Here is a 22647-nt window from a genome sequence, read left to right as displayed (position 1 = left end):
GTATAGCACTTCTGAGATTTTAGGTTTAAAGTTTTTCATGCTCAAAGCCATGGTTTAATTGCTAGTCTGTTGATAGGTTCTAATGGCTTTTTCTTTATGAATAATAGTTAATCTTGTTTTTCTTTGTACCTGGAGGCACAGTGTGAACACTTAGCCTCACCAGCTGGGTACAAACACTGTGAAGTGTACAAAATTACACTTCACCATACACAATTTCAATATTTGTAATACTGCTGATGGAATTATTGAGAACATGCTATTAATGCCATGTAAGTATAGGTGTGGGATGGCTTCTTAATGCAATGGTACAGTAATTGCTTCCTTCCAAAGGAAAAAGGGGACAATAAAGGAACAATACATCTACTTTAGTATAGCTTTTTACTTCCCATAAAACACATTTTAATGTAGTACATTTCAATTATTATAATTGTCCTTTATTCATTCTATTCTAGGTAACGGTGTTTGTAGCTGTGGAAACTGTGAGTGCTGGGAAGGATGGAATGGAAATGCTTGTGAAATCTGGCTGGGGAGAGAATACCCTTAATGGAGGATGTCAAAGATTGAGGAGGGTTTTTTTGTTTGTTTTTCCTTAGGCTGCTAGGAGATTTAATTTCAGAAGTATCTGGGTGTGGGTATGCATGAACGCACACATACATGGTTGTAAATACCTTAGAACACATTTGAGGATCTGCTCCTTAAAGAAATGCATCAGAAAACTAAACAAGGGAGCACGACAGCCCAAGCTCTAGAGGGTGAAGTCATAAAATACTGGCCCTATGGAACTTCTCCAGAGAATTTTTTCTAAATTCAGTGGAACCGATATTATACCTGTAATGACTATTTCTTTGAGCAACCTGAGGCAAAGGTATAAGAAGACCCTTTTTTCAACTTTATTTACTTGGTTGTCACGTCTCCTTGTCAGTATGCAACAATTCACCTGTAGAAGAGTAGCACTGGTGAAATATTGTCAAATAATTAATTTGATTTCTTTTATGGTATTTGAAAAATACATTATTTGACCCTTTTCTTTTCTTTCCAACAGTCCTGATTATAAACCAACTCATAAATTGAGAGAAAATATTATAGATATAATATTAATGATTTTTTAATTTGGTCAATTGTGTAACTGAGGTCCGATTAGGTGACACTCATAGACTAAAGACCCAGAATGTTTGAATGGGAACCTTTTCCACAGGAGAACTTTTAGTTTCTGTGGTTGATATGTCAGAAAGTTGTTTATCTAATCTACATATTACAATACTTTAAAATACATAACCTATAGAAACATATGGAGCAAAACGAATAAAGATATAAAAGTATGATTGCCTATTCTGCATATATATTCTGCAACTCACATGTACTTCTCTTGTACTGTTCTACATATCTACAGCTGCCTCCTACATGTAAAGCAAATTTTTTAATATTAGTAACTTTTAGGATTTTACTCTTAGAAATCACTATTCAGGACAGATTTCCCTGTCACACGTGGAATTCACTGAATTTAACTGCATTTGTAGAAATAGGGAACCTTAACATCAACTGACTTGAAAAATCATCTGTGCTATGCAGTAGCTTGGTCTCAGCTAAAGATATTTGGACAATGTTGACAAAGTAATTAAAGTTTTAATACAGTAAATACAAACAAAGCAGTGGTATGAACAAAAATTTTATTTTTATTTTCCAATGGTGAAATGCTGCTCAGTGTGAAATTCACATTGAGTTATGAATGATGCACAACTATTGGGACTTCCCTAACTTATTTACATATGAGTCTCTTATTTTTTTGTACATGTCGATTTGGCAGCCCTTGAATTCTTTAGAGCAAAAAAAAAAAGAAATATATATTTTAGTTTCAAAATTGTTTACATTTTGTGAAACCATGATTGAGCAATAAATTGATTAAATGGCTCCAAAATACTTCTTTTAGATACCAAACTTTAACATTGTGGTTTAGGTGCCAAGGTCCTGATTTTTGAAGAGGTGCATGACTCAGAAATAATGGAACTATGTATTAACAAAAAAAAAAAATCCATTATTAGTCTAGAAATAACTTTTCTTTTAGAAAGAACAGTTTTGAAATAGGAAAATACAATGGTACAGAACATGGGTAGAATGCAAAATTTCAAATCAATTTATTTAACTGCTTTATTATTCCCCTGTCCCATATAGCTTGCTTTTTAACTTTAACCACTTTTTTTTTGCCTCTTAACCTGGATTCTTTCTTTCTAAAAATGAAGCTTGTGAAGCCCATATTCTCAGGGAGTACCATTACCAAACATCCAACTAATATATAAGCTAATGCAGATAAATAACTAGACATACATCCCAAAGCTGCTAGCTACTCTCTTACCAGATTACCAAAGTATCAGGCAGAGTTCTAAACTGTATTCATAACACATAAAGAATCCTCAAAGTGAAATTCGTCTCGAAATTTTAATTTATGTTTGTACTTAAAACCCTAAAACTCCATGGAGCTCTACAGGAATATTTTCTTAAGTTTTAACATATATGCATTTTTCCAACCCTAGTGTCTGGAGAGCACAAATTGTTGCTTTTATTTATATCTATGAATAATGAATACCGCTGACCTGAATCATCTCATAATCACTGGGTTTGTTGCATATACATTCATCTGCTGAATCAGAGTGTAAACAATGAAGGATACAAAGTTCTCCTTGCTTTCCTTCCATTTATATTAAATACTGTATTAAGAAAATACTACATAATCAAAACTCTATTCTGGTGTCAGTAGATGCTTTTGACTTGTTTCATGGCATCAAAACATATATTGTAGATCAGCTGTGGTATTTCAGGTACTCATTCATATATAAAAGAACAATTCTTTAGGTGGTTCCAGTGTCATATTTGATACATTTTTTGTCATTTGTTTTAATTTTAAGTTTATATATTTAAAGAGTACAAAGTAATTTTTACTTTGATTTATTTATACCAATCAGCTCCAACCTTTTTGACTACTGATGGATTATGTAGTCATAGTATTTCAAAAAGGGTTATCCAAGTTGTTTTTAACTTACATACGGAAAAAATCAGAATATCTAAGACAGCTACTCTCTGTGGTTCCTTTAAATGCAATTACCAAACAAAATGGTGCTATTACTATAAACCTGAAAGTATTAACTAAGACTACTAAAAACGGAATGTACACATTAATTCTTTTCCAATTTTTCTTTTGTTTCCTATAATGTTGCTTGAACATTTCCCCTGCTCTTCCTGCAGAGGTAACTGGTGATGTGATACCCAGCATATCTGTTTTGTGGCTCATTTCCTCTCTAGAAAGATGAAATCAGAAGGAATAAGATTATTATTCCACATATTTGAATATAATAGCTGTATTAATAAAATTTTATCCTTTTCCCTTGTTTCATTCCCTGTGATGGGAATTCCAGATACATAAACTGTAAATGCAGGAAGAGGCATAAGGAAGTGAAACTTACTACTTGATTTTTCACTGCTAGTGACTGTAAAAACCTGCTTCCATGCCTGTGACAAAAGGCAAAACCAAATTGGATAAATGGGGACTTTTTACTGATTAGATTGATAAACCTTGTAAACAAAGAGATATTATAGCCTTGTTTTCTTCTTATGTGAGAAAGAACACAATCCAGAAGTGTGCCATTGCTTCTATAATAGACTTGCAGGATTACACCTGTTGTGTATAACATATCTGTAATATCACCTATAAAAACCTGTGGATTGATTTGCTTCTATAATTTATTAACCTGCTTGTGATCCTTTTTTTTCCCCCCACTGGCTTTATTCTTTTTTAGAAACACATAGATGTATTTAATCATGTACCTGCTCTCACTTTCTGATATATTGCCCTTGCTTCTTTGCAGAATGACATCTCACTTTGTAGCTAAATGGTACAGCTAAATGATATTGGGATGAAGAAAGCTAAGTTGAATATTTCTGTGACTAAATAATTGAACAAAAAAATTTATTACATCTTTAAAAATAATTCATAGCATTTGCATTAGTCATCACAGAAAAAAACCCTGTTATTAAACATTTTAGAATGCATTGCATGAAATATGAATTTATCTAAAGAGCCATTTAAAAGAAAGAGAACCTTCTTATGTAGTCTAATTTTGCTTCCATTCCCATTTGAATGTAGCTGAATAATGTATTCTTTATAGCAATAAACAGATGGATCATCATGATATGCTTTTACTGCATGGACCAAACTGCTTTCATACCTCATTGCTTAAACTAGTTTTAAACCAAGACAAAAATTTCCCCATATATATAAAGGTAAAGCCAGGGTTCTTAGTATTGTTTCAGGTATATACCATAGTCAAAGTGAATTGCTTTACTTTATATCTGGTGAAGGGGAGGGCCTGGGAGGGGTTTATTAAGAACCAACATTTATGAAAATGACAGTATATTAAAAAATCAATTGAGAATGGCTAAAAAACCCAGAAAATGAAGCAAAAACTCTGTTATGTGAACTACAAAGCACTTAAAAGGAGCTAGAGACCCTTCTATAGGCTCTGTCTTGTGAGCAGCCTCATAAGGGTTCTTGTGAATTTATAAAATTTTTGAAGTACAGTAAAATGGTGCTTTGTTGAAGTAGTTCTTATCTCCTCAAAAGTGGATCTCTAAAACTGTGCAGGTGTGACTGATTTTGCCAAATAGAACTGTAGCTGAAATACAGATCAAAAAAGAGAAGAAAATGACTGTGCAGTGTTAACATATAAAATGGCAAGATGAGGTTAGATTTCAGTGTGAACAGTCTCTAAGAGATTAGAGAAAACCCAGAAGAACAAAATACAATGCAAGCATGCAAAAGACCTGGAACGCTGCAGATTCACGGACAGCTGCACATGTAAGTACAAAAACCCCAATCTGTAAATACAAATTGATTCCATCAGGTTTACTATACAGTACTTTAGTAGTAACAGACAGTTGAAAACAGCTTTCACTTAACAGCGAAATTAATTTTAGAGGGAAGAAAATGGTGAAGTCTCATCCTGGAGAACAGCAAGAGAGGTATTATATTAAGGAGCTGAAATTTTCTTTGGCATGGTAAAGGGGGAGAACTGAGTTTGCCAACCTATTTACATGAAGTTTCACCATCCTGTGGCCAGTGCAATGATGCTTTGCACAGTCTACTTCTTACATAAACTTTTCTGTTGGTTTCCAGTATGCCTTCATATAAATGTTTTATTCATCATGTTGAATCTGTGTATACAACAAATAAGAATAAACACAAACTGTACAATGCAGACAAACTCTTTGCATATATGTATGTAAATTTGTAACACTGACCAACAGTTCTTTGACAGACACAACCTACAACATGCAGTTAGTTCATCCTTGTCGTACTCTTCCCATGCAACAGATGAGACAAGACAAAATTAAAGGGAGGAAACAAAGCACAAAGATACCTGTGTTATGTTTAAACAGATTGTAGGAAAATAAAAAATCAGGGCATTGATTCATTGGATTAAACACTCATGAATTGAGCCCACAGAAACAAAACCAGAAAAGAAAAAGGCAAAAAGCTGTATTTCCAGTATGTACTAACTGCTTAAAGAAATTAAATCTGCCCTTAATTATAGCCTCCCAAACTGGTTCACAGATCATAGTTACTCAGGACCAAAAGGTTAATGTTAAAAATAATGTTTATGTAGGATCAGGCAATGAACCAGATCCTCCTTGCATGGCTCAGCCAGGTCTCTAGCCCTGTCTCTCCTCAGGCTCTTACACTGGGTGTGTAAGACAGCTGAATGGGGCATGAATTCGTGTATTCCCTCCTCCTGAATCAGGTGAGAGAGAATGTAGCCTTCAGCTGTTTTATCTTACTTGAAATATTGTGAAGTTCTCCTCTCACTGTTGCAGGAAGGCCTGGGGCCATGGCGGGGCCGGCCGCCAGTGCAGCGTCAAGGCTGCTGCCTCTCCTGGGTCCTGCAGCCCCCAGCTCGCCATCTGAGTTGCTTTGGTTTGATTTTTTTTCCTCAGGGATGGTGCACAAATCCCACTGGACCAGATGGGACGAGAAGGGCACACTGAAGTTTTTAATAAAGTGTTGTTTTTCCCTGCACACACAGATTTAGTGCTAGCAGGCAAGGGCACAGTCTTAAGTCAAAGTTTCTTTGCATTTTTATCACAGTTTTACATTAGGTTTTTATTTTATTTTTCTCTACATGGATAGAGGGCTTCATGCTTAACTCATTCCCTCCCTAGAAAGACCCAACATCAAGCATTATCTTGCTGTTCTCATATCACACATACAAAAAGAAGTCTGACCTACAGAAAAAAGAAAAAGTTTATCTAGAATGTAGCAGCTTTACAGTAGCCTCCTTGAAGAGTGCACTAAATGTTGCTTATAAAAACAGAACACATTTGAAAACTAGTATGAAGAGTTCATTCAGACTGAATCAGACTGTTCAGCTGAGCAGACAGGGAATTTGAAATAATCAGCAGTCTCTGTCAGGGACTTCAGCACAAAGATGTGATAAAACAAATTGCCAGAAATACAGTGCTAAAAAAGGAACGGATGGTTTCCTCTTTTTGTCTTAAAATATCAAGGTAACAGCAAGAGGCCATGAGAGTGTTGCCACACAGTTTTCCAGACTGAGATACAGTTTGATCTTTGCTGCCATTTCTAAGAAACAAATTCCTTCTTAAGCATACAGAGAGTGCCTATATTTTTCAACTTCTGAAACCCTGTGACTAAGTGTGCAAAAACTTCAGTGGCATCTCTGTGGCATTCTCTAAATCTTTCCCCTGCCCTCCTTCATCCCCTGCAACACTGGCTTAATTGTTCACAAGTGACAAACTCAAAGGGTTGATGTTGTTCCTGGTAATATGATCCAAGGCTTCAATTTTATGATGTTTTTGATTTCTTCTAGGTTCATGTAAGAGAAAGTACAGTATATAGAGATCAAGGCAAGGCACCTTCAATCTAGCAATTTGGTGGGCATGTTATCCTAGGAAGCTGGGTGGAGGTACATACTGGGATATCAGTGAAATACATAGGACTGGACTTTGCATGCTTAGCTAAAAATAAAAATAAAGTTTTGTAATATGTCCAGTTTTAAAACGTCATTTTTTAAAACACCAGAAATATTAAACTATAATTTGTAACTACCCTTTGCATTGGTGCTGCAAAAAAGAACACAACAACATCCTTGCCCATGCTTTGCTAAGTAGGTGTGGGATTCAGCCAAAAATAACAATGGCATTAAGTTCAGTTCCTTAAAAACAGGAAAGGATTATATTTAAAATGGATTTAGGTAGCGCAATTCTGATTAGTCTTACTTTTTTTTCTTTTATTTGTGGTGGTTGTTTTTCAAACAATGAAGATTTAGTAGATGAAAAATGAGCCTTAATTCAGGCCTACAAGGCCTATAAAATTCTTTGGACCCACTTTTCCAAAAATGAGTGGGTCTTGCTCGCTGGGCAAGGCAAATGTTACCATTACCAGTAAGCCTGTGATATGTATAAAACACACACACAAAAAGAAACTATAGGGATGCCAAACACACGTTTCAGAAAACTCCCCATTGGTTGTGTTTGACACTCTTCCCTCCACTTTAATGCCAACCTCAGAAGCACAGTATCTGTTACTAAAGAGTATTCACATTTAATCAATATTTTAAGCCAGAGACAATGATCCTATTCTTTATAGATATAATTTTTAATAATAGATTTTTGAAGGCTTCCTGATTCCCTGATTGCTTTCAAAACTAAGCCACCGGCAACACTTAAGTTATAGAGAAACACAATCCCTGCAAAAGGTCACAAACAGTGGAGCGAGCAGCCTTATAAAAAAGGGAAGAAGAGAAATCCATAATAGCACAGGTTTACAGCATCTAACTAGAAATTACTTGATTATTTGTGTGCTACAAAATAGAACTTAAACACATGGATTTTGCTGAAACTGGACTCAAAAAGGGATTATGGGCAATTGTCAGCAGGCAAGGTATCAAGTGTACTTGTGAAGTATGTCATTCACATGAAGTGTCACAGTCACAGAAAAGATATTAAAAAGGCATTCCAATATCTGGTAGGGCATTCCATGGTCTGAGTTTAGCTGGTTCATCCAGGTGTCTTCTCGTTGTGGTGGAGCTACATGTTGAGATTTATCCACTTGCAACAACTCAGTTCAGAAACAGGAATGGGCAAGCTGGTGACCTGCCACAAGCTGATCCACAGACACTGCCGAGGGGAAGTCTGGCAAGGATAAATCACTCAACTGTACTTGGGACTCAGTAAAGTCACAACACCTGTGAGGATCTGGCTATGTCGTCTTGCTCTTGTTCACTGGTTTGCCTCCATTCATTATTGCAGATGCACTTGTGCTTTTACTTGGAGTTACCCCAGCCTTTGGCACTGTTTCTCCAATATCATGCAAAGATGGTTCTCGGTACATGGCAACTGAGGGGAAGGAAGAGAAAGGGAGAAGCATTTTAAACAATGTATAACATATGAGAGTTTATCTCAAATAGGATTAATTTTCTATGTTCCTCTTGCATACCAGGGACACTGTTTATTTTGACAGATGCTGGTTTTGCACCACTGCTTGACCCTCCAAAATTCTCACACTTCTTCTGCCTCTGACTTAAAAATTCATTAGGAGCCTGCATTCTTGCTTATTTAATGGATACTATAGCTTGGAAATGAAAAACTAGTGTTCTTTCTTTGCATAAGGCACACAAAATTGTACATGTGTATACCCATGTGTATGTATATACAACCCTAAAATAAACATTAAATAAACATGCGAGCTTTTGGAAGTAAAATGTGTTAAGACAGATTGTAATTAAAAAATGGGATCATACAATATAGTTGTCTAGATTTAAGTGTTCTTAGTCATAGATTGCAAGACTAGGCTAGGGTCCAGTTCTACAAAGTTACATGTACATCAGTTTTCCAAATTTGAGGAATTTGGCCATGGTCTTTTCTTCAGGTGTGCCCTGAAGAAATGTCCAGGATATGTGGAGAGTACAAAAGTTGTTTGGGGGTTTTCCCACCTCATTTCCAAAAACATTTGCAGTAGCCACTGATCTCCACTGAATGTAGAAGTGCAGAAAACTCCCAATTAAACTATTAACTGAATTCTTAGAGGAATTAGAAGTTTTTCCCTTGGCTTCAGTTCCTATCTCACCCCTTCAAATCCTTTGAGGGAAACACATGTATTCAATTACACAGTTCAAGCATTAAGCTGACTTAATGATTAATGCTCTTGGATAATTCAATTTCATTTTCCATGTCACTCTATCAGGTAATATTTCCACTTATACCTAACTCCAGTTGCATTTATTTATATCAGAGCAATGTTAAAAGAGGTGTCACAGCAGTCAAAGGTATTAATCAGCACACTGATTTCCAGACTGGGTGTGTGCTACCACAGAGAGCACAATTCCTTCATCCCTTGGCTAATTAGAGTAGGAGGCTGGAGCATCAAAGTACTGACCTTGATCTTCAATGGTGTGAAGTTTCATAATAAATGTAAACGGCCCCATAGCATCATTAATCAAATACTTGTTCTAACATTTCCAGTGACATGATCTAAATCCTTTTATAGCTTCTTAAAGACAGAAATTAAATGTCTTCTGTGGAGTACATAAGGCTGGTTATGATCTATATCTTCAGAGTGGCCCATAAATGTGTTTAGGGCACTTAGCTGATTAATTAAAAGAGCTTGGTGAAATAACACTGTGACCTACAAAATTATCACATTGAACAACATGAAATGGAACTATAAAGTAAGGAATTATGTAGCAGAACTGTCATATTTGATGATTCTCATAGGCAATGTAAATCAAGTTATTTCTAAGCATTGTCTGAGCTATTTTGATGACGTCTGATCATCCAAACATTATTTTTAAAAATTAACTTCTTTCCTAGTACATAAAAATTTGCATTGCTTTAAAAAATGCACTGGCATTCCCTCCCTGTAAGTCTTAATATAAAAAGATCAAGATATAAATTATTAGTATGGTTCAGAGCTTATGAAACAACTGTAAACTTTCACAAGACAGGGAAAGCACAAAGGCATCAAACTGACTTCAAATAAACATAAGTTAATTCTGATTCTTTCCTTATGATGAAACTAAAGTGCTTGACAAACTGATCGTTCAATCAAAGATTTTAAGTTAAATATCAAAAGAAATTGGACTGCTAACCAAAGCATTACTCAAGTATGTGTTTTCAGATGGTAAGAAATGAGATAATTTTTAGAATGACTATGACTATTTTCAGAGGCTTTGTGCAAGAATTAAATCAATAAGTAGTGCCATCAGGACAAGAAGCAAAAGGCAGCATATAAGTACATACATATGTATTTATATGTAAATACATAGGATAACACAAAAGTTTCAAGATATTAATGGATTTTTCAGAGAATGTGACATCATTTATGGTGTGTAAGGTTACTGTGATTTTTATTTGCTCCTAACTTGGTTTAAAGGCCAACTTACATTACACCACTTGGCGTAGTAATACATCATGATTTATAGAGAGACCTTTGTGTTTTGTATTAGAAAGCTTTTACTTAAAAATGCTGACATTTTATCCATTCCCTTTATAACTCCCAATCTTCAATATTCATTATCTCATACTGCCTAATGAAAGGATTATTTTCTCACTGTAAGATTCACAATATTTTTTGGCCCTAACCATGTAATATTTTAAAAGAAGCACTATTCCACAAAAAAATTATTTTCTTGTAGAATGACCACTTAGTCCCTGGAAAAATGTTTTTACATATGCCCTTTGTAGCATCACTACATGAAAGCACAAAACTGCTCCATGAAACTTGGGAGTGGCATTGGGATTGGTCCCTGGTGTGAGGCGTGCATATGGAGTAAGGGCAATTCGGAAACCACTCCCTCTTCTTGTGAGATGTATAGGAGAGTCTGCCAGAGATGGACTGAGCCTCACCTTCCAATGGCTTGGGTAGAAAATGAGCTGCTGGTTTTGTTTTCTTCACTCTGTTTCCTTTCATGACCTGCCCTTCTTTGTTCAGCCCCAAGAACCAGGCCCTTCCGGACTCCTGTTGTCTGTAGAGCATGGATGAGTAGATTACATAATAATTTTCAAAAACAGACTCCTTGAATTTGCACTCTGGTGTAAAAAGTTCCTGTGGGAAGAAAAACAAATGTTAAATGGTATCTCTAAAGAGCAGGATTTGTTTTGTTAACTTACAAATACCTCGTGATAAGTTTTACATATTATTTAAGATAAGGTTCTGCTTTAAGATCAGGAGTTCTGTCTGTGTTTGGAAGACCTCTAGTGAACTTAACCATGCATGCCTCAGTTTACCCATCTGTGCTATAGAGACAGTATATTTTTAAAGTAGAAAGAAAGCCACACAGGCATAAAAGCACTATTTAAAATACAGGCATAATTATTGTTATTATGCTTCTTTCTCTGATAGGATGGACTTACAAAGATTAAAAAAGTCTATGCAAAAATAGTATTAATGAGATAACAGTTGTTCTGTTTTAACTGCATGCAGCAGGCTCCCTCTTGTTTACAGCAACTAATATTTGATGCTTAAGGTGCTGCTACCAACATTCAGCATTCCCTGTAGTCCAGGAAAATACCACCACAGGGAAATACTATTCTGATATACAAATTTCTGGACAAAGAATAGTAATTCCTACTGGCATCCTCAGCAAATATTTCAAAACTGGAATTTTTTTTCAGAAGTCACATTCAGTAACAGCAGTTATCCTAAACTCTTTATAGGTTAATCTAAGCATAAACATCTGTAGTCCAGCAGCCAAATAATTTTTAAAAAATATATATTAATAATACAAGTAACTAACAAAATAAACAGTATGAATATCCATTGAGATAGAGATTAACAAAATTCTTTGAAAAAACCCAGCAAGTTAATAAGCAAATAAATATACATTTAAAATATCACAAGAAAATAGCATTCCATGTGAATGTGATTTTCCGTCTGTGGACCCATCTGCTGAAGCCTGTAGAAGAAATAAGACATAAAAAGAGGAGGTAGATGTGGGAAAGGGGGAAGTAGCTTGCTAAGATTCAGAGCTCAAAGTTCTCAGCTCTGAATACTCTTTATATTTCTTTTAGTTATCTTTCCCAAAAAGAAAAAAAAAAAATCTGGAAACTTCACATCTTTTCACTTCTCCACTCACAGTATTTTTTTCCATTCCTTTTTATTCCTGGCCCCATGCAGTACTGAGTTAACACCCAGCAGGCAATGTATTTTCAGGGTCTCTATGCCATCCCCAGCTGCCTATATATTGTAAGAATTTCACAGCTGTTTCTGCCACATATTTACTTTCTGGAAATCAAAGTCCTTAAAGACACAGTTCCCCATACCAAAATGCACAGATTAAAGACTTTTCTGAACGTGCACTGAATGTCACTTGGTGCACAATCTAGTTCTCCTAATGTGGTGGGGTACATGGTATTTGTACTGCCATGGCTTGAGTTACCACCTGTAAGCAAAGCTGTCTTGAAGAAAACCAGGCATACTATTAGTAGTCCCAGTCTTTGAGCTTCAGATTAAAAAAAAAAATAATGTGTTTTATGCAGCAAGAAACTAAAAGCAGGATCAGCTTGGAAATAATTTGTGAGCCTGCCCTAAAATAGGTTTCTTTGGCTGTGTCAGCCAGTACACTTAGTGTCTACAGGTCAGACTCTTACAGGATGCAAAAACAAATCTGAATTGTGCAATGGCATCCTTTTGCACTACCACATCTTTACCCTCCATGTGTACAACTGCATACCAACTGCATATATAGGGATATGTATATATACACATGCAAAAATGCAAATAGGGACTGTACTAGAGGCACTGAATACTGATGACAGGAAAACACCTTAACTGCACAGTCTCCTTTGCCATGGGGCTTTTTCTCTCTCTGTTCAAAACTTTAAGACATCTGTTGTTTGTGTTACTCTCCTTTCTCCTCCACTGATTTCAAGTCACAGTAGGGCTCAAGGAGACTCAAAATAAAACCAGAAGGCAGGGAGGCATGCTAGAGGGAATGCCTGTTAAAGCCTAGCACAAGCATTTACATGCAAGTCATGTTCCTTGGCTGTTGAAACAGCAGATGCTAATCAGGAAATGCCTACACAGCTCTCCTTATTGCCTACTTCACTGAAAATGCTACCCCCTGTGTTCCCCATGAAGTTTTACTTCCTTGTAAAGCTCAATTACCATAAACACTACTTCTTAGCCAATACTCACATTTTTTGTGCTATAAACAAAAGCTGTTTGTCATTCTCTGTTCCTCCCTACTAGAGCTGCTTGGCTGCCTCTAAACACTATTTGTACGTTTTCCCTAACAATATCCATTATTGATAGTTAAACAAGGTTCCTTCAATTCATATCCCTTCTCTGAATCAAACCAGTCTCTTTCCTCTCTCATTTCTTTGGTATTGCAGTAGTGTTTCTCACAGTGCACAGTATATGAAGTAGTAGGGGTTTACTTTACCAAGTAAAAAACGCAAAAATATAGATTATGGCAATGCAATTACTTGGCTACTCCTGGTTGTAGACTAATAGACTGGATAAACTGGCATCATTACTACTATGTAGTTATAAAAAACATAATAATACTCTGATTTTTTTTTTTTTTCATACAAGGAAGAGTCAAACCCAAATACTGTATTCTGCCTAAAACTACTGCAGCTATCCTACTCCAGATACTCCAGATCCTTGGGTAGGACAACAGCTTTGGACTCATAAAGTGTATTCATAAAGTGTATTAGGAGGCTATTCTGCCTGGGTTAAACTCTCAGTCCCTTAAATATATGTTACTTTAAAACAGACTAATAGTTCCAGCAGTGTGGAGAGTATTCATTAATGAAAATTAGGCACCTGACAATTACTATACTAAACTGCAGACACCAGTTCCTCTAAGGAAAGACTTCTGAAATGGCCCCTTCCCTGGGGCTTGGGTGAAATTGAATATTTCTAAGAGTGGTGCCTAAAGTGTCTTGCCTCAGACACCGTCTCAGCTGGCTGAAAATTGCTTCTGTATTTTCTGCAGTAAAGTAGCCATAACACCCAAGGTGTTGGTTTTGCATGTACCTAGGTCAAATCTAGATCTGCATATCTTAGACTTAACCCAGTGAGAACTCCCAGAAAATTACTAATGTGCTAATAGCATTGACTTTAAAAAAATAATCCATGGATGACTTTATTTAAACCTATTGTTGGAGTAGAGGCAGTACAGGGTGTTTTATAAGGGAAACGGAGTGGTGAGGACACTCCCCTAGGCTACCTTCCTATCTGTATCCAACCTGAAGCAATCCAAATCTGCATCTGGCTGACATGAATAATTTAGATCTTCCCTGCAAGAATGACTTTTTGGGTTTTGATCCCAGGACATTTTGTATTAGGAAGTGAAAGAATAAATTGCAAAACCAGATATGACTTGCAAACAAGAATTTGTGCTCAGGATTTCTCTTTCAAGGTCAGAGCCCAGATTTAACCTGTAGTTATATATAAAAAGTGGTTTTATCCTGTCAAAGTAACATTTGACAAATAAAGTGTATACCAGCTGCCAATTTTCAAAACCCCAGGAATGGGTTTTGGCTGTGAAGTGCAATCTGATACAGCTTCCTGGGTGCCAGAGAAATGAAGGACATGTTAAATTGCACTTTGCTGAGAAGAATTCTCACTTGGATATTTTTCTAGATTCTCATCAAATTTTTGCTTGATGTGAGTCTTATTTGGAGATATTTTAATTCTAGTTACAGTAGCATTAATTGCTAATTAAAGATTGTGAGCTCAAACTTGTGGAATCAAAAGTTCTGTCATTGCAGAGTTCTTAGTTTTGGGGCCCCCACCAGCATTGCCAGATCTTAGCATTATACTATTCAAAATGATGGGATTTTACCTCATGGAATCATGTGGTGATATCAGAATCTACTTTCATATAAGAACAAAACACAAAAGAAATAAAATAAAAAGAGCCATTATCCACTTCTGAAATCTGTGACTTTCTGAAAAGAGCTCAAGTTACTTGTGGTGTCAACACAAAGATATAAGGGGTTGTTGAAAGTAATTCAGATGACAACTGAGATGAATTCCCTACCAAGTAATGTCTTCCTGTCAATCAAAAGCTGAGGTCTGACATGATGAAGCTGAGCCTCAATGCCAATCAATACTATGGCCCTGTAGCAAGTGGCTATCATTCAAAATCAAAGTAATCAAAGTACAGCAAACTCAGTTGTCCCACAAGCCATTGAGTAATTGAAAATATTTGAATGGATTATTAGTGTAACTTCCCATTGCTGTGATTTTACAATTTAGTTTGTTCAAGCTAGTTAGGTTTATAGAAGTTACACATATCCATTCTTAGTCATGACTTTTCACTCAAAATAAACCCCACAAAGCACAGCATTTTCCTATACCAGTTCTCAAAAAGAAGAAATATGCTGTGAACCACAGAGTTACAAAGCAAAACTAGCATGACAACACAACTAGCCACATAGCTTCCAGACATTGCTTACAAATTAAATGGACACCTGCAGTGTTAAATTATATTTCTGTTCAGTAAACCAAGAATGGACTGTCAGGGCTGAACAAAAAGTAACCTTTCATTGCACACCACGAGAGACAGCGTAATAACCTGGCTCTGCAATGGTCAGCTGTACCAACAATAAGGGCTCCCACAAAAGTTTCCTACCTTCTAGTCCTGAACCTTTAAGCCTCTTTAGTTTTGTGTTTTATTCTGAAATATATGAAGGAAGGGCATTGGTTACAGCTCACAGAAGTGATAAAGCTACCAGATATCCTCTTGAATTTTAGCCAGCAGCAAACAAGGAGGCAGTGGACTCCGCTGGAGATGGGCACAACAGGACTTGTTAATCAACCAGGCAGCAAAAGCACAGCTATAGGCTGGACTAGCTGCAGTTTCTGCTTGGTGCCATGCAGAAAACACAATTGCAATACAAACTCAAAGAGACTGTCAGGCAAGGGACAGCCAGGCTAATCAAGCACTGTAAAAAACCCTGGTACTATTCATTACTTGCACCTAAATGTATAGGTTATGGAACAGGACCTCAGAGCTTTTGAAGTACAGTCCATGTGGAATCTGCCTGATGCAAACACCTCACAATCCAAAAAAAACCAACATATCCAATCAATGGTATCAGCGCAGTAGGAGGTGGCTATTATAATTTTTTTTTTTTTTTTTTTGAAATGATGACAAAGAATTCTTAAGAACAGACTGGAGAGAGGGCAACATGAGCTTTGTGGAGGCTTATAGGAAATTTCTGCAGAGAGAGAAAAGCAGCACAGAGTCAGCACAAAAATGTTTTGGGAGTTAGAGGATAGCAACACAGGAATAAAAAAAAGGAAATGACATTTTAATAGTGGATAGAAAGGTTGGAAATGACTCATGAAGACTGGTCTTAAGGTTGAAAAGAAGCAGTCTGCTTAATGAGGAAAATGCACTCAGAAATAAGTGAAAATAATCAAGGTGGGAAATGAACTTTGTGGCAGAGTTCTGAACGGAGACTGTGGGGGTAGCACTGTGTTCCTCAGTGCAGGAGGGGAGGATGCTGCAGTGATCAAAGTGTGAAAGGATGAGATCCCAGAAAACAGCTGCAGTGGGGTGGAACAGCAAGAGGCCTTGTCACAGACATATTTGTGCAGCAAAACCTGTAAGAACAGGAGGCTTCTCCTGCATGTTACACTTGGAATACACTGAAATTGATATTCCAATAACTTGCTGCACATTGAATTAGGTGAGTTAGACTACCTTCTTACAGTAAACCTACAAAGCTTACATGTTTTAAGAGTCTACAGTTTGAAATCATCTTGTGCATGAGCTCCTCTTCAAATGGCAGAAAACACAGCAACACATGGTTACGTACCTCGTGAATTAAGAAGAAATTTATATTCTACTTCCTTCAGGTTGAGAAGACATTTAGTGTATCTAGGCCTAAAGAAACCCTAATACAAACATAATTTTTAAACATCAGAACAAGAACAAGAAAAGTTGGCAGAATTTTCTATGTGCAAACTGGCCAAGTAAGATACCAAGGAACACAAGACTTTAGCTGCCACTGCAAGCTTTGCAGTCAATTACTAACTTCAAAAGTAAAGGCAGTAATAGCTGAACCTGACAATCCTATAGATATTCTATGCAAGCAGTAAACACTCACAGCCCCTTTCAAACACTTTCCACCATTACTAAATATGGTCTTTAAAAAAGAAGAAAGTTATAAAAAGACTATTTGCTATCATGCAGGTAAAAACCAGGGATGATTCTTGCTGGTTAAAGAACCACTGAGAGTACATTAAAATGTCAGCGTGTAAAAGAAAACTTTTAGCTATGATTTCTGTATCTCACTTCCAAGTTCTTTAAAGACTTGAAAATGTGGCTATAACTGCTTATACAGAAATAAAACACTTTTGACTAAATTTAGGCAAAAGTCAATGTAAATTAAGATTATTGCAAATATTAGCTCTTACTTAACTAGGATTCTAATTAGCAGGGATATGAATGGTAATATTGATCATGTAGCAATTCTTTTATTCATGTACATTTATAAGCACCTCAAATGAGGTCATGAATAAAATGCACATAATATACATAAAGATAAGCTAACAAAAAATAGTTTGAACATATATCTGTGTGTTTAAGAGGATCACAGAATCACAAAAGAGCTAGGGTTGCAAGGGACCTTTTGAGATAATCTAGTCCAACACTCTTAACACCAATCAAAGTCTGGCTTAACTTTATGTGCAGATTGGAATCATGGAATCATTAGAGTTGGGAAAGGCCTCCAAGATCATCAAGTTCAACCTTTGACTGAACACCACCATGTCAACTAAACCACAGCACTAAGTGCCACATCCAGTCATTTCTTGAACACCTCCAGGGAGGGTGACTCCACCTCTTCCCTGGGCAGCCTGTTCCAATGCATAAATACTCTCTCAGTGAAGAAATTCCTTCTGATGTCAAACCTTCCCTGTGCAGTTTAGGGCATTTCCTATTGTCCTGTGTCTGCCTGGGAGAAGAGGATGACCCTCACCTGCCTACAGCCTCCTTTCAGGTAGTTGTACAGAGTGATAAGGCAAAACCAGAATTTACCGTTTTGTTTTACAAAAATTTCCCTACCTCACAACAGATAGGTTACCTTACTTACAACTAGAAGCTATGGCCATACTGATCTATAATTTATTAAAAACAATAATATTCTTTATGGAAGGCAGAGCACAGAGCACATGCTCTTTCATAAATTTACCATTTGAAAAGATGAAACAATGATGTCAGATAAAAGAATATTTTAACTAATAACTGCATGAATGATACCAAATTACTACTTATATATACTAGACAGGAGAAGTAATATATTTCTCTCTCCTTCTTACATAAAAGCTACTATTATGTTACAAGCAGTGCTCTGGTATTAATCTTCTTTTGACCACTATCTACAATTCATAGCCATCAACTCAGTGGGACACAGCTGAGATAGAACAAATTTCCTTGATATGAGCATTTCTGATAAATGTTATTTAAAGTTGGACAATTTGACTCAAAAAATGACTTCATGTTTGTGAAATGCAGCCCATCATGAAGACCAGAAACATAACCAACACACTGGGAATGAGTGAGTAGAGGTTGTTCAAACACAAGAGAAAGTTTGAGGCAGCAGCCTGGAAAAGGTTACTAATTTTCAAAACTGTCTTCATGACACTCATTGAAAAACTAGAATGCTCCACTAAATGCTCAAGAGTAGAACCACAAAAAAAGTGCTGCTTCCCCTGAATAAAAGAAGCAAAATTTATTTTAGAAATATTATTGAGAAGCCAAATTTGTACTTATGGGTTTGGTCTGGGAATGGTCTGCAGCCCACCAAGAGCCATCACATCTTATAGCCTATGGTCAAGTATCCCCATAGGCACATGAAGGAGAGAGAAGTTATTTTCTGTTTAATTTCAACTCTGAACTTTCACAGAAATGTGTAATTTTTTGCTTGGGTACATCTTAGGATTTAAAGAAAACTCAGCCAGAATCCTTGTATCACTGAAATGAGATATTTGTTCTCCCGGAGCATAATCTCCTTCCCACCTAATCCTCAGCATCTACCTTCCCTTAAGATTCAAATATGCAGTAAAAATTGCTTTAAGGCTTCAGCTTAAACACCAACAGTAACTCCTTGCTGTATCAACACAGAGAGACATCTTTTATCTCCTGTACAGCATCTGTGATTAAAGGAACCCAGTATCAATAAGAAAGGCAGATGCCCCAAGGCATGACTAAGAGAAATTGCTTGTATTGTAAGAAATATTTCCTTCCAGTAATGTCATGGGGGGTTTTGGAGAAGAAGATGAGTAAACCAGCCTATATTTGATGGTCACTTCAACTCAGAACAGCCATAATTCATCAGCTTGCTGACAGCACCAGGCTCTCATCTAGAAAAGGTCAGTGCCAAGGGAAAAATGGGATGGCACTAAATTAAGGGACTGAAAGGAGGATTTAACAATATAGCTGTTGAAACAAACCATGATGGGCTGGGGAGGAAATTCTCCTCCAGTTGCCTATCAATTCACCATCCTGTCCCTGGATGAATAATGCAGGAGGAATACAGAGACACTCAGTCATAGACCAAACCTTTCCAAGTGACAGTGGAATTTTTTGACACAAGTTTATCCAGACACTTGCACTCATTACTGTAGACAATCTTCTGCAATGTAAATGTCTCACATAAAACAAGGTATAAAGAAAAACTCAAAAATAGCTATTGAAATGGCCAAAAAGAACAGAGGAGGATGATGATGTTTTCTAGTTATTTACCACAAGGAAATTTCTGCTCCTCTCTAATACACTGAAATATTGGATAAAAAAATTATTAGAGTTTTTGCCACTATTGTGCAACATCAGATGGGATGGTATATTTTCATATATACAATGTTTTTGTAGACCTCTCAGTATGATAGTATACATGTCCATAACTATGTACAAATGCAAAAGTAAACATAAATAGGTGCAAATTTAGAGGTATTTTTCAAGGTATAATTTAGGCTCTTTCAGTTCTACATGTTCCTTCCAAAAGATGTGTGAACTTATGAAAGTTCAAAATGGGTGTAATTTACAAGCTGAGAAGCTAGAAAAAGTTGCAAGAACACTCAAGCTAAATGAAGTGGCCTACTTTAGTGTACTCTTTTCTATTTCTTTTTCCTGTACAGTTGTGAGCCTGTTTTTCTGCTTGCAGCCTTTCTTTACGACCTGTCAGTGTATGAATTACACTGTCTAAAAATCAACTATTATAAAAGACAGGGGCTGGAATAAATAGAAGTCAGGAGGGTAGGTTTTATGAAGTTATAATTATATGGTTTTTATATGGCATTCCTGCTAATGTTTCTTTCTCATCCTTTTGCTATTTTACACTCAGTGTTCATAAGAAGAACATGAGAGGTAAATTCAGAGGAACCTGAGTCTGAAGAGACTTTTGTAAGGCAAAACTATTGCATAATGAATGCCATCCTGTCTCTGAGAAAATGCAGTAGCTGAGTCTTCTCTTAGTCTCACAACTCAGTATGATCTGCAGTTGATCCCTAAATGCGGGGAAGCACAGGGAACAGAGACAACTTTAACAACAAACTTTAACTGTTTGTTACTTAGCTCTTGTTATATAGCAAATATGTGTTTTAGGAGAAGCCACCAACGTCTTCCTTCTTTCACTGTGCATCTTTTTACCCATCTTTGTTCTTCTTCTTTGAAAACACAACCACATATTCAATAGGCTTTCCCCATTTCCTTCCAAAGCACCTTTCACATATGAAGACAAAGGGCTGTAAATCCATTCTCTGTTCTTTTTCATTCTCTCCTTTTCCAATGAGAGGATAGAAAATGATGGACATCAAACCAGAAAGACAGCCAAAACCTGACAGGCTGACAAGCTCTTAAATATTCTGTACCATTTCCCGTTTCATGTATTTTCATTCTTTCATAGAGATAGATGCCTACAGCACTGTTCCACTTAAAAATAAAAAGTCAGTGCCCATAAGATGGGACATCCAACAAAGTGCTGCCTGCCATGAAATATCTGTTCAGAAAATATAACACAAGAGCAAACTTGCCTGTCCTGAAATTAATAAATGTAAGCAAAAATCCTAAAAGTCTTTCTAGTATAGGAAATATTCATATATATATTTATGTATACATAAAATGCAAAAAGCAGTGTTCACTTAAAATATTTCAGTTCATCTAGGGACCTAAAAATGTTTTCTATTATTGTTTAATTTTCACACATCTACATAATTGTTACTTCAAGTATCCATTATCAGAAGAAACTTGAAGTACAGAGGCTCACACCCAAACATTCAAAAACTGTATCATGAATCTGTACAAAAGAAATTATGTCTCCTGTTTTAACTAAACAATTAATGGGGTATAAAATGTCAGCCACTAAAAAGTATTTTTGTGGAATGGCATCACACCATTAACCAGTTGGAAAATGTGAAAAGAAACAAGTCAGGCACTTTTGGGTATATGTTTATATGCTAAAACCCCAGAAATTTAATGTATCTCATTAGAAAGGAGATGATTACATGCAACTCCTAACACACTCAGCAGTGATGGTTGTTTTTGTTATGCATGGGTAACTCCAAGGTGGTTATATCTACATCTTGATATTCAGATAAAATTCCTCTTTCAGCAGCAAACTTTTAAGGTTTGATTATGTACAAGATGAATACAGATGCCTGGAAAAACCTGTAAAGGTACAAAAATCAGAGTGGTAGCAAAGGGTTATGGCTTTTTATTTGCCTCAGTGTTACAATATGCATTGCAGAACCAAAAAAAAAAAAATTGAAGTAGTTATATCAAGTAGTTTTCATAACAAGAAACAAACCAAAATTTTTGTCCGGAGCTGCTGGCTACAGTGTTATAATCAATTCCACTACTTACTCAAGGTGCTAGAAATCTGATAATTTCTTAAAAAATCAGTTGTATCAAGACACTTAGACACTTTGTAACTCACTGTCTGTTATAGGATATTCCTATAGCTATCCTGACAAAGTCAGCACTTAGTGTTGCATGGACATAACACATTTATTCTAGAGCAGCTTCAATCTATTCATGAACTATCCTGGTGAATAATGAGATGAAAATATACAACTTTTAACCCTTTTAATCTACTCCTGAGGAAGGTAGACTGTAAAACATAACAGCTTCTTCAAAGACGCTCAGATTTTTTGAATACATTTCCAAGAGAGCAATGAGGTTTTATTTGAGATTACAGTTGCTTTTATGGCTGCTTGGAATTTATTGTACATCAACTATGTTCCTGAAAAATGGAAGATCTTCCTCTTTGTCAACATGGCAGTAAAAATGTATTATCCATGGACTTGAGTGGCTAATTGCAAGGATAAACTGAGCTAGAAAGCATAAATTACTATTGAACTGTATATAAAAACAGTTGGAGGATCAGGGTCAAAACTCCAGCCAGTTCAAAACTGTAAGGTGACCTGTAACCTGCCATCAACTGGTAAAAGGGACATAATGGGTACACATATTAACATGGTCCCTGCTACATCATCTGTAAGAAGCAGGGACAAACTGCTAAAAGCAAATACCATTTTAAGGTCTTAGAAACAGCCCTTTGATTTCTAAAGCAAAAAGCATGAAGATGAAAATATCAGGTATTTTGATTTCCAAGTTTCTTGGA

At 36.2% G+C, this 22647-nt stretch overlaps 2 protein-coding genes across 5 annotated transcripts in view; one reads left to right on the top strand and one right to left on the bottom strand.

The window, feature by feature from the left end:
• The window catches only part of ITGBL1 (integrin subunit beta like 1), a 128353-nt gene extending 124172 nt beyond the window's left edge, over positions 1-4181 (top strand). The window contains exon 11 of the mRNA XM_036390869.1: positions 453-4181. Within this exon, the coding sequence (XP_036246762.1) occupies positions 453-544 (92 nt within the window). The 3' untranslated portion in view covers positions 545-4181. The remainder of the gene's footprint in view (positions 1-452) is intronic.
• FGF14 (fibroblast growth factor 14) overlaps positions 1651-22647 on the bottom strand; it is a 381292-nt gene continuing 360295 nt past the window's right edge. For all 4 annotated transcript variants that reach the window (XM_036390889.2, XM_036390909.2, XM_036390911.2 and 1 more), the window contains 2 exons: positions 10912-11110; positions 1651-8403 (listed from right to left, as the gene is read on the bottom strand). In XM_036390889.2, the coding sequence (XP_036246782.1) occupies positions 8267-8403; positions 10912-11110 (336 nt within the window). In that variant the 3' untranslated portion in view covers positions 1651-8266. The remainder of the gene's footprint in view (positions 8404-10911; positions 11111-22647) is intronic.

The sequence above is a fragment of the Molothrus ater genome, chromosome 2 (genome assembly GCF_012460135.2).
Source record: "Molothrus ater isolate BHLD 08-10-18 breed brown headed cowbird chromosome 2, BPBGC_Mater_1.1, whole genome shotgun sequence".
Lineage (NCBI taxonomy): Eukaryota > Metazoa > Chordata > Aves > Passeriformes > Icteridae > Molothrus > Molothrus ater.
Note: the sequence above shows the minus strand (reverse complement) of the source record. Positions and strands in the feature narration are given on the sequence as shown.